At 31.2% G+C, this 13,720-nt stretch overlaps 1 protein-coding gene across 1 annotated transcript; it reads left to right on the top strand.

Annotated features, from left to right (window-relative positions):
* Positions 1-6,731: 6,731 nt before the first annotated feature.
* Positions 6,732-8,438, top strand: LOC106296157 (F-box/kelch-repeat protein At1g23390). Its single transcript, XM_013732227.1, has 2 exons — positions 6,732-8,040; positions 8,127-8,438. Exon 1 carries the CDS (start codon positions 6,756-6,758, stop codon positions 7,980-7,982), a length of 1,227 nt encoding a protein of 408 aa, XP_013587681.1. The 5' UTR covers positions 6,732-6,755; the 3' UTR covers positions 7,983-8,040; positions 8,127-8,438.
* Positions 8,439-13,720: the final 5,282 nt, after the last annotated feature.

Below are 13,720 nucleotides of genomic sequence, written 5' to 3'. Positions count from 1 at the left end.
AGACCGCCCGTGACAAAAAAAAAAAAAAAAAAAAAAAAAAAAAAAAAAAAAAAAAACTAATGGATGTAAAAACAAGTTTTCCTCAACCTAATGTTGCCCATGTGTTTATAGTGTGTGCAGGTCCGTAAGCATGTGCACACAATGGAAGAATCTCATCATGCGGGCTCACCTGCTAAATCCCATACATTTTGCAGGGCGGGTTTGGTCATCTTTTCTGGAGATTGTAGCCCTCGCAAGACAGACCCACCGAAATCCGCTCGAAACCAAAACTGCAGCATGGCGGAATGGGACGGAAAAACCCAATTACCATCACTAGTTGCATGTGTACTCCAATCAAATGCTGATACACAACCAACACAAGACCTCAACAGTTTTGCTGTTAATTTTTTTTTCTAGCGGAAGAGAGCATGTCCTTTTTAATAAGGGAAATAGATAAATAAAAAAAATCAAAATTTCAAATTTAAGTAAAAATTTTAGTTCCCAAATATTTCATTTTAATCCTAATTTTTTTTATCAGACCTGTATACATCTCATATTTATGTTTAGTGGTTTGTTATTAAATTTTAGTTATATTTAAATGTTTACTGGTTCATTATTTAATTTTGTTAGTTAGATTTAAATGAGGGGAAATTTATTGTTTACCACTTTCATGATACCACTTTTCATCTTTACCACCACTAAATAGACATTTTCAAAAATATTTTTTTCATTAAGTGGCAAAAGACTCTTATACTTTTATTCTCTATATATATAATAAATCATTATTTAAATAAATAAATAAAAATAATAATAATAATAATTTTTTTATGTTTTTTTATTATACTTTTTCAAATTTTTTTTATTTTTTTCGAATTTTTTATTTTACTTTTTTCAAATTTTCTTTTTGAAAATTGAAAATTATGTTTGACACTATTTTTTTAAAAATAAATATATATTTATTTATATATTTATTAGAATCCTAAATTTCATATTCCAAAAACCCTACCTCACCCCCAACTCTAAACCATAAGTCTAGATTAGTTAACCCTACGGGTATAAGTGTCTTCTACCCTTCATTAAAAGTGAAGGTAAATGTGATTATTGTAAACATGAAAAGTGGTACTATGAATGTTGTATTTGTGGCAATTTCCCATTTAAATGTTGATTTTTGACTAAACCAAAATAACTACTTGATCAACACAAAAGTAAGATTTTTTTTTGTTCTCGAAAGAAAATGGCTTTCTTAAAAATAATTTATTTGAAAATTGTTATATTTTTCTTATTTTGATTAAAATGGCTTTATTTAGCTTGAACTTTTCCTTCTTATAGCTTAAAACTAAACAGTGTTAAAAAAAACATAAATTTATAACTGATAGTTGCTTTAACAAGATAATTATGCTCGTAAATGTTTTTGAGACGATCCTGATAATGATTCTTTCTACAAACAAAAGTCATTTAGTGACTAAAACAAGATATTCAAGTAAAGATTAAAACATATAAAATATGCTTTTTTGACCAAAAACAATATGCCTTTTTTGAATTTGTATAACATCAAATAAATACAACAAAGTCATATCGTATATGTGTTCATGTTTGCTTGAAGCATATATCTTACTCTTTTTATTGTTGCCAAAATAAAATAAAAAATCTTACTTGTTCACTAACTACGTATTTTTGTAATACTGGATACATCATTATAGAGTCTTCATTTCAATTACAAATTATGATAAATGTTTTCCAACAGTGTGATATCGATGAGCAACTTCACGAAGAAAATCATGTCAAAGCTCTACCCATAACATTCACACTGCAAATATGATATCTTTGATGGACTTCTTTTCTTTGCAGCATACGGTCACAACGAACGGTTATGTATGGGTTATTATAAAAATCTATGATAAGTTTGCATTCTATACTACGCAAAAAATTACATCTTCAAACAACTTCAAACTTAATGCTAAAGTTTTTAAACCACTAGACCACAATACTACCACGCAAACATAACTATGTTTCAAGAACATCTATCACTTTAATGTTTATGTTTAAATTTTCTTTGAGATTAACTTTAACCACTTACTTATTTTTATGTTATGTATGAACATTTTTTTAGTTCTTTATTCATTGATTTCAAGTAAGCCATTTTTAAATAAGTTACTTAATCATTAACTTTTAAACTAAAACCAAAAAATCACATATTTTTGTTGACTAAGTTATTCTGGTCTAAATATAACTAACCAAACTAAACATTGACGTTTAATGGGAATAAAATGGATTGATCAACAAAAATATAAAAAAAATTTGTGTCAATTTTTTTTTTTTGACACTGCATTTCCTATTGAAACCAACACGATTGGTCCTCTGCACGCGAAAAAAACACTGTCACAGTATACAGAGCCGTGCGAGCACAGATTGTATACATAAGCGATAAACAAAATTGATGCCCTCATTCAGAAGAAAATATCTTAGAAATATCATTGTTACAAAAAAAACTAGAAACAAAAATAATATTTTTTAACATTTTCTCATCATTTCTTCTCTACAAACTCATTGACTAGACTTTAAAAATCAATATTTCTTAAAAAAATATTTTTAATAGATAAGATAGTCAAATCACTTAATTTTTTTTGTGACATATTCGAATGACTATAAATTTTTTTATCAGTTTCAGACTTTCAGTTTTGAAAATTTTTTTCTGACAAATATACTAAAACTGACATTTTTCTAGAAACATTTAAAATTATGATAACTATTCCAATTTAACAAACCATATAAAACTATTCAAGAAAATAAAAGTAAATAAAAATTAACTGGAAAGAAGGAGAATATTAACTTAATTATAATGATTTGTGAAAAAGTGAGACGAAAAGCTTTGTCAATAAATAAGATTCATTTTCTGGAAGTGATCGTTGTAGAATAAGATGTTAAGTCGACAATCAGATTGCCCCATAATTTTTACTAAAACAAACAAATTTCACAAAAGATTGTTAATTAAACTAGTAATGGACTAATAAACTTGTTTTTAATTATGGCCCAAGTTTGACTTTATAGTAATCTTAAACTTAAGCCTAAATATATTTTTATTAGTTATGATTACTAATTAATTAAATACATGTTATTAAGTGCTATTTTTGTAAGTGATGCCCTAAGCCAATGTTTCTCTTGGCATAAAGGAAACACGGCTCTGACACTATATATAACCTCGCGTATATGGTCCACAGAAATTGGTCCAAAGTTCCCATCAACTTATAGTCTCCACTCAGATCACAAGCCCACGGACATTTGTGTCTAATTTAAAGTTAGAAACTAAAATAGTGCGTTTGTGAGTATGAGTTAAAAAAATAAGGATTATTTTGTTAATTTTCCCTATTAAATACAATTGCTGATGCTCCATGAAAATAGATATGAATATGTTAGAAATCATCTTCCATGAAATTCAAAGTATTAATGACATATCATTGTCAAGCCTTATCATGTAGGTTGTATGAATAGCTATCGATCTAATTTAAAATCTCAATTTTTCGTTATCCATGTACATCTTTCTCACGATCAGCTGTGGTCCTTGATATCTAACCTGTGGTGGAATGTATTTAACAAAACATTCGGGTCCACTTTTATTGCCCTGTTCGAAAACTCAAACCATCGATAATGTAAACAAATCTGAAAAATACAGTCCATAAATAGTCAAATATTGCATTTATGATTTGAAATGGTAGATAGATACTACGGATTGTAAGAGCATCTAAAAAAACTATCTATTTTTGCAAAACTTTATATTTGAAATTTCAAAATATTTTTCTGCAAATACAAAATTTCAAATCCAATTTTAAAATTATTTGTAATTTACACTATTATTCTTATTATTTGTCATAATTAATAGAAATTCTTAAAACTTTTATAAATAACTAGCACATAAATATTACAGTAATATTAATTAATAAACTCTTATACTAAAATATAAAAATATAAGAAATACATAATTAAATATTAAAGTACAAGTAAAATATCACATTATTTCACAAAATTATTTCCAAAATGTTCCATCTTCGATCGATTACACCAAATTTGTTTGAACAATATTTTAGAGGTTCCTGAAAACATTTTATTAGATAATTAGCGTGGTTGTAATATTTAAATATTTGAAATAATTATGTCTTCATGTATCTTTTTTTAAAGTTATTAAGTTTCCTTTTTAATATTCTTGTTGTCTAATTCTAGTTTTAAAATCTTATAAATTTGAATTAATAAAAAATAAATTTGAAATATTTATTATATACAAAAATTTGAAAGATTAAAACAATAAATGAAAAAAATATTTAAGAATCATAAATATGATATAATTAATTATAAGGAACAAAATACAAATAAAAAGATGAAATTTTAAATTTGTAGTTTTGAATAGTGAAACTTTAAATATGAAATAAATAGGAGTTAACAAATTGTGACACGTTCACTAGCTCAGCAAACTCTTGAAATAGCAGAAGAGAACTTTTCACTCCTTAAAACTCTAAATTTAAAATTTTGAAGCTCGTTTTTTAGAGTAAAAAAATTTATGTTTGAAGTTATAAAATTTCTTTTGGAAATGTTCTAAATAATAATAAAAACTTCGTAGACGTCCCATTTGGAGAGGAACACAACATATTGATCAAATGTGCATTTACAGTTTGCTTTATCGACAAAGTATCAAATCCATTAATAATCAATTGATTTTGTGTTAATAGTTTATGACAATCCCAAATTTAACAACTTTAAAGAAAGTTTTATATATAACTAAATGTCATACCACAACAACAAAAAAAAGAATATAACAGATCACTAGACATTGATATGCGCGTCCGCACAGCTATATTTGTTAAAAATATGTTTTTATTTGTTTTTCATGTCAATAATATAAGGGCTAGGCAAAATAGTTGAATCTAAATCTGAAGAACCGAACCGATCTCAATCCGAAAAAATAGTACCAAACCGAAACCGAAATTGATTAAATATCTGAATTATTCAAAATTTTAGTTTTTGGAGAGCCAAAACCGAATCCGATCTGAACCGAAGTATTCCGGGTACCCGAATATATCTGAAATAGATTTATGTACTTATATATATTAACTATTTTTAGATTTAATATATATAAAAACATCTAGAATATATATGATATTTTTAAGCTGGTTTAAATACTTGAAAATATATACAATTAATCAATAGTAAATATATAAAATAGTAAAAGTATACTTAAAACACCAAAAATACTTAAAATAATTATTGATTCTCTATCCAAATATTTGAACTAAAATAATTTATATGTTAAGATAACTATTCTGACATATGTTATTCAAATTTTTATTTAATATATTATTTTGTTTATAGTTTTTGAGAAATTTAAAGTATATAAATATATATTGAATTTTAGAAGTAATTTAAATGGGTTATCCGAACTCGAACCGAACCCGCAAAAATCCGAAACGAACCCGAACTGAAATTTAGAAATATTAGAGTGAGGTTGAAATCTTTAACCACAGAAACCCGAAACTCAAACAGACCTGAACCGAACTTGATTAGGTACCAGATAGATAGTTTCTCATAATATAATGGACTTCCAAATTTTCTTAAAAATATAAACATTTACTTTTTTTCTCTCTTAATATACTGATATCCATGTTTCCAAACAAATCTATTTTTTAAAATTATAATCTATGTTTCCAAACAAACTTTTTTTTTAAACTGCAATACATGTTTCCAAACAAACTTTTCCTTTTAAAACTACAATCTATGTTTTCAAACAAATTATTTTAAAAAATTGCTATATATGTTTCTAAATAAACATAATTTGTACTTGAATTGTAATAAGATAATATGACTTTTTTTACTACGCTATATAAACACAAACCTCTATTCTTGTATTGCTAGTCTGTGCACTTTTTTCTTGCTTCCCTTTAATTGTGAACTTGTTCTATTTTGAGATTTGAGGTACTACAATAATTGGTAGATTAACTTGTCTTATCTGTGAACTCATTCTATTTTGAGAACGTAAAATAATGGTACGTTGATTTGTCTTGAGCACCACCACAAGTGTTTTACTGCCTTTTTCACGGTGAAATCACTTCCATTTTTACTACGATAGGATCGAAAATTGTAACTGATAAATATGTTTAAAAATTGATGGAATAAAAATTATTGACTGCAACTGGAATGATATGGTCTATATGGAATGAGATATTTCACCAATTTCAATATTTTAGTTATTTACCTTTAATGAAATGAAATTGATAAAACTAAATAATTTCTATTTTTATTTACCCAATAGTTATTTCACCAATTTTAAAAATAAATAGATAAAATGAAAAAAAGTATTCATGACAAATTTGATGACAAACGAATGAAATGAATTTAATCTATTTTTATGTATTCTATTTATGTATCATTTACCACTTACAGCGAAATAGATAACATGAATGATATATATTTATTTCATTCATTTCTAATCAAATTTGTTGTGAAATAATTTCTTTTGTATTTTATTTATTTATTTGTGAAATGCGGTGACAATGCACCTCAATGTGTGAAATAGCAAAAAAATTCTTCACCTCAATTTGTGAAATACAAAAAAAAAAAAAAAAACTTTCACAATTGATGGAATAACTCATTTTATATCATTTCATTTCAAATACTGACAATACAGTAGTAAATATTATACTACCATAATTCTTCACCTCAATGTATATTGGATGTATTAAGACATTATCGTATAGATAGAATGACCTGAATAAAACAAAAAGTCTATATAAATGCTCGTAGGTGACCAACTTCTCCTCCTGACTCATAAAAGGCCTATCACTTGTGCATTATTATCAGAATCGCATTTGATGGAGGATAAGAATAAGAACGGAGAAGAAGAAGAAGAATGTTCTATAGACTCAGACATACTCGCCTCCATCCTCTCCAACTTGCCCCTCCTCGACCTCGATTCAGCTTGCCACGTGTCCAAATCCTGGAACCGCGCCGTCTTCTTCTCCCTCCGTCGCCTTAAGTCCACACCGTGGCTGTTCGTCTACAAACAGAGGACTTTTTCGCCGTACACCTTGGCGGCGACGGCGTACGATCCCAAGTCCGAAAAGTGGATCGAGCTCAAAACCGCATCTCCCGTCGAACACGTGTCCGCTGCTCGATCCTCCCACTCCACGCTGCTCTACGCGCTCTCCCCGGCGAAACTCTCCTTCTCGGTCGACGCGTTTCACCTGAGCTGGCGACACGTGGCGCCACCGAGAGTCTGGAGGATCGATCCAGTCGTCGCCGTCGTCGGAAGGTGTCTGATGGTGGCCGGCGGCGTGTGCGAGTTCGAGGACGATAGACTCGCCGTGGAGCTTCTCGACGTCGAATCCGGCGAAGAAGCGTGGGAGAGATGCGAATCGATGCCGCGGTACCTCTCGGGATCCGCGTCGTCCACGTGGCTTTCCGTCGCGGTCAGCGCGGAAACGATGTACGTGACGGAGAAGAGATCCGGTGTTGCTTGTTGCTTCGATCCGGAGACGAAATCGTGGACGGATCTTCTCGATTTCTCTCCCGGCGACTGTAGATTATACTCGCGCGTGATTGGATTCGTCGGGAACCGTCTACTCATGGCGGGGATCACCGGAGACGAGGATAATCCGACGGGAATCGAACTGTGGGAAGTTGCTTCCACCGAATCGCCGATGAAACTCAAATTCGAATCGATTGGATTGATGCCTACGGCGTGTTTGGAGAAACTCAGAGGGATTGATTTTGATTGGCCGTTAACGTCGATAGTGTTTAACGCGGTGGGAGATATGGTTTATATGAATAACGCAGCGGAGACGGGAGAGATTGTTGCGGCTGAGATGGAAGGAGGAAAGCTCTGCAAATGGAGGACTCTGCGTTACGCAGACGCTAGAGGTCACGCGGGAGAGAGACTTATCGTTGCGTGTTCAAACGTTAGTTTTAGCGATTTGAAACGTGCGTTTAGAGATGACTTGCGTTTCTCTGTGATGGTCTGAACTGTCAACAAGTCAACGTTGACGTTATTTTGATTTTTATTACAACAACCCAACTTAAGTAATGTATTCAATAATAATATTGTTTTAATACTTTATAGATTTTTAATATATTTAATAATATTATTTTGTATTAATACTTTACAGTTTGAAGTAGTTACGTGCATAATAATCCAAAGAAGTTAAGAGGCGTCAAACGGATGAGGATTTTTGTTAGCTGAAGACTGAAGAGGAGTTGTTCACTACGCTTAAATAAGAGTGACGTGCTTGACAGTTGAATGTACGTGTATTACGTAACTCAGCCCATAAGTCCTCAAATTGCGGCCCATTTAGCTAGTGAAAATGTGAGTTCATACGATTCTAACATTCTATGACTTGTGATCATTGGACACTTTTCCTTTGATTATTCGTTTATGTACAAAATCATATACCTGATATAATTCTTTGTTTAAATTACTACGTTTACTTGTGTCCTCTATTTCGTTTCTCGTACTCTTTTATTTGAGAATCAAGATTCATCTTCTATTGACCTATACCGGCTCTGCATCTACGAGTGACATCAGGATCACCAATCCGAGCACCATCGTTAGCTAGAACATTAAAAGATTCATTGAGTTAGACAAACCAAAAGAGACTGATCACAACATATTTGAAAAGAGCTACAAAAGACTTCATTCACCTAAAAAATTTCATGCACCTTTTGTTTTCTTTAAAAGATTTTAGTAATTAAACCATTCAGCTAAAGATGAATCGTAAAAAAAAACCCTCAACTGAAAATTCTGGTGAAATAAATCTTCAACTTTAATTCCGTTAAAATAAGTTACCCTCTGTCTACAAAACCGTGACGGAGGGTGACATACGTTAACGGTTTACAAATTGAGGGTTTATAATATTGAAAACTTAGTTGAAGGATTTTTTTACGATTCAAAAATAGTTGAGGGGTTTTATCACTAAAAGTCATGTTTTAAAATCTTTATTATTATTTATACATTGTTTTAGATTGATTTATAAGCCTTTAAACCCCATTTATAAACTTTAATACATTACTTTATAACCGATTTATAAAGCTTCATAAATATTTTAATACTTTTACATATGATTAATACGGTTTCGCAATGATTTTATAATTTTTTACAATTTCTGCTATTTGTTAGGATAAAATAATCTAAAATTATTGTTCATGGGTGAATTATCTTTGATACTACTTAAAACTTAATATAACTTAGAAACTTTAAATTATTTAATATTTGACAATGACGATATAAATACACAAATTTTCTTATATTATTATTGCCAAATATCAAATAATTTAATGTTTTAAAGTTATATTAAGTTGAAGTAGTGTTGAAAATTATTAATTTAGGTTGTATAAATTAATTTTATAATAAATTAATGTATTAAATATATAAATTAGTTTAAAGGCTAATAAATCAATCTAAACCAATGTATAAATGATAATAAATATTTTAAAACATTTAATGACTTTTAGTGATAAAACCCCTCAACTATTTTTGAATCGTAAAAAAACCCCTCAACTAAGTTTTCAACATTATAAACCCTCAACTTGTAAACTGTTAACGTATGTCACCCTCCGTTACGGTTTTTTAAACGCAGGGTAACATACGTTAACGAAATTAAAGTTGAGGGTTTATTTCACATGATTTTTAGTTGAGGTTTTTTTTACGTTTCATCTTTAGTTGAGGGGTTTAATTACTAAAAAACTATATATATTTATCCAACCATTATAACTGGTATGCAAAACCAGGTTGATTAATATGTATCTTATTATTGTATCGAACAAATATTTAGATAATTGGTAACCGTTGGACCCAAAATCGATCCATTCGAGCTCAGCATCGGCCGAAGAAGGCCGAACAGAGGGCAGACCCAGAAACGAGGAAAATGACATAAAACCGAATAAGGATGGGAATCTATCACACGTCCCGTTATAGAAATAAGGCCCAGCACAGATAAAACACTTCTAACATGCTGATATCGACGTCCGAAGATCGCAGAGACGTTGAGAAGAATTCAAGTTAACACATATCAACCTCAGTTTCACTTCGCTTTAAGTCCTTTCTTTTGCCGATCTCGTTTGTAATATTGGATCTCGTTCCACTTAGTGTATAAAGTCTTATTCATCAATAAAATCCATCTTTGCCTACCAGAATCTGATAACATCGTTGTGTTCTAAAGATATCGTTGCCCACATCATATTTTCTTCTCCAGATTAAAATTTTAATCACTACAAAATACTTAGCGTAGATTTTAGGATCTACATTTTGGTGCCGGTAAAAAAGTTTTTGCTAAGAAACCGATATCGGTTTTTAAGCGCGACTATGGATCTAAACCGAACTCGAATGACTGCATCGAAATGAGCAACCTCGATCTCTCCAGATCGTAAAAACCGACGTCGTCGAAAGACGCCGTTCGAACCAGTCTAACAGCTAAAAGGAAAGACAACGGCCAATTAAGAGAAAGCATCTCGTCCCAAAGACATGTTTATTCCTCTGACGACAAACGATTCGATACTTCGCGACAAACGACGTACAAATCAGACGTTGCACCTCCCGAAGGAATGACGCAGGAAGGCGAGACTATAACTTTCTACGACCACGAGACCATTAAGTTCGATATGCCCCACGGCGATGCCCTAGTCATCACACTGGAACTCGCGGGCATCACCTTTTCGAAGATCCTCGTCGACACTGGAAGCACTATCAGCGTCATTTCACAAAAGACACTCTGATCAATGGATCGACCAACTCCGATGATCGATCACGAAGCAACCCCCCTTGTCAGTTTCGAAGGAAACACAATCCAATCATTCGAAACCATACCGCTAATCACTAAATCCCATGACCTCGAACTAGAAACCGAGTTCACCATAGTTGATCGTTTCATGCATTCGACGCCATTGTGGGGCGCCCATGGCTGCACAAAATGAGGGCAGTTCCCTCGATTTACCACCAGTGCGTGAAATTTTTATTGCCAACCGGTGAAAAGACCATACGCGGGAGGCAGAAACAATCGCGAGCTTGTCATATGTCCGGATTCCAGAAGATGCCCCGGCAAGAGGAGAATATTTCGCCCGCTCGCGATCTCACAGTGAGGGACCCCGATAAAGATCTCTCAAGCGTTGTCTCCCTGGACGAGAACTACCCAGAAAAATGTGTCAATATCGGGAACGATCTCTCTCCTGAAATCAGACGCGATCTGCTATCCTTCCTAAAGCAAAACATCAAAATGTTCGCATGGTCCACAGCAGACATGCCCGGAATCGACACCAACATTACCTCCAATGATTTAAACGCTGATCTGACGTTTAAACCCATCAAACATAAATGGAGAAAGTTGGGGCTGAACGAGCTAAGGCCGTGAACGACGAGGTTGACAAGCTCCTAAAAATCAGTTCCATTCGCGAGGTTCAATACCCTAATTGGCTCGCAATCCCGGTTGTAGTAAAAAAGAAAAATGGAAAATGGAGATTGTGCATCGACTTCACCGATCTCAACAAAGCTTGTCCAAAAGACAGTTTCTCGTTACCACATATCGACCGACTGGTAGAAGCCACAGTTGGACACGAACTGCTTTCCTTCATGGATGCATTTTCCGGCTATAACCAGATCCTCATGAACCCCGATGATCAAGCAAAAATGAGCTTTATCCCCGAACGCAGGAACTTAAAGCATATATACGCGAGCCCCCCCCATACTCTTCGAACACGCAGTAAGCGGAGTACTGATTCACGAAGAAAGTGGAGAGCAAATACCAATATACTACACAAGTAGGTCCTTGGTGGATGTCGAGACAAGATACACCGTTACGGAGAAACTAGCGGGAAGATTGACAAAATGGGCAATCGTACTCACTAATAAGTCCAATTAATATCAAGGGTGAGCACGACCGATCACTAAGCAGACTACCAAATAAACTTTGGGTCAAAGCCCAATCTCAAGGGTCCAAAGCCCAATCTCAAGGGTGAGCCTTGAGCACGATCGACCACTAAGTTGTTCCAAGTGGAAATCGAACTTGGAAAGAATAGGGGAGCGATATTACCCCTTACTCCAAAAGAATATTGGTGGTACTGATAAGTAAAAAAAATAGAGCACTTGCCAGTCGCCACTTTGTTAGAGAATTTACTCGAGGGGTGAGATTAAAAGAGGACACTAAGGGATTACAATTTTTTTGGAATAAAATAGTATGAAATGATTTATTTCTGTAGGTTCCAATTTTTCCTTTACCATTTGGATGAAACCAAAAAAAAGATCTTATTTCATTGATTTTTTTTATGGAATGTACGGAAGAAGATAAAATGTAGTTATAAAACATTTGTGATTAAAAATGTTCATGAATTAGATGGAATGAGTGGAATAAAATTCTATTTTTTATTCCATAATTTCTCTTATTCCATTCATCTCCAGTTTTGAAAAAAAAAAATGTATTCATGATAATTCCTAAAAATGATAATCCTCTAATAGGTTACATTTGGAAAATTATTTGGCTATTTAATTAGTTTTCATCAACGCAACTGTATAACATATGTACATAATTTCATTATAATATCTTTTAATATCTTTATTTTTAGTTTGACATAAAATAAATATTTATTTAAGAAAATTCTAACAAAATCTTTTAAAAATCTTTTCAGAATCATTTTAAAATTTATTACCAAATATTTTTAATTTAAATTTTAGTTATCATAAAATATAATCAGAAATTTAAATTTATTTTAGTTTTGATTTATAAACGAAAATTAAAAATTATATAGTAAAACATTTTAATAATAATAACAACTTAAGCTTATTAATTTTCAAAAAAATTACAAAGATTTTAAAAAGATTTTGTTGGAAAGCAATATCCATTTCTATTTAGAATTTAAAATAAAAATATCTTATTTATTGAACACATAAATCATGACATTACATGTGTGATTTTTAAATTTAAAATAGCTCTGAAATGTCACAACTTTAAATGTTTTTATCATGTCATATTACAATTTATGTCAATAATTTTTAACACAAATCTAATATTCTTATTAATAGTTAAATTTTAATTTACGCCATCTTTCATAGATGAAACATTTAACCTCTTTGCATATCATATATATAAAGCTTTAATCAACTATTACTAGCGTTTATATATTCCATTGAGTTAAAAAACCATTTCATTTTAATACTTAAACTATACCAAATTAGTTTATTAATCACTACATATAAAGTTTTACATCTCCTACTCCAACCATTAATGGATGACAATATATATACGAAATGATATATACATGAATGAATATATTAAACATGAACACACCTTTATCATGTATATGTATACAAATGTCATAGCATGAATGATTTATGTATGTCAAAAATCTAATATTCCAACACTATTCTATATAAATAGAACGCACATTTATCAAACTGGTTTAATTGTACAGTATATAACATAATTCCAACAAATTTTAATTTTACTTTATATTTGATACTATTTTCAAATTTACTTTTAAATTATTAACATTTTCATAAATATCTTAAATTTATTATTAAAAGACAAAACTAACCCTCCCAAAACATGTACAAATGTCTAAGAATTATTTACAGAAATTTATAAACTCAACTTTACCACCGAAATAATAAATCCTAAACAATAATCGTTAAACCCTATGCTAAAATATTAGGATATCTTTAATTGAGTTTTTTAAATGATATTCAATTTGTCGTATTTCAAGCATTTTCTCAAATAGA

Source organism: Brassica oleracea, chromosome C5, assembly GCF_000695525.1.
Source record: "Brassica oleracea var. oleracea cultivar TO1000 chromosome C5, BOL, whole genome shotgun sequence".
Lineage (NCBI taxonomy): Eukaryota > Viridiplantae > Streptophyta > Magnoliopsida > Brassicales > Brassicaceae > Brassica > Brassica oleracea.
This window is presented reverse-complemented; position numbering and strand designations above follow the sequence as displayed.

Coding starts and splice junctions, on each gene's coding strand:
- LOC106296157 (XM_013732227.1), top strand. CDS start 6,756: ATGCTCGTAGGTGACCAACTTCTCCTCCTGACTCATAAAAGGCCTATC.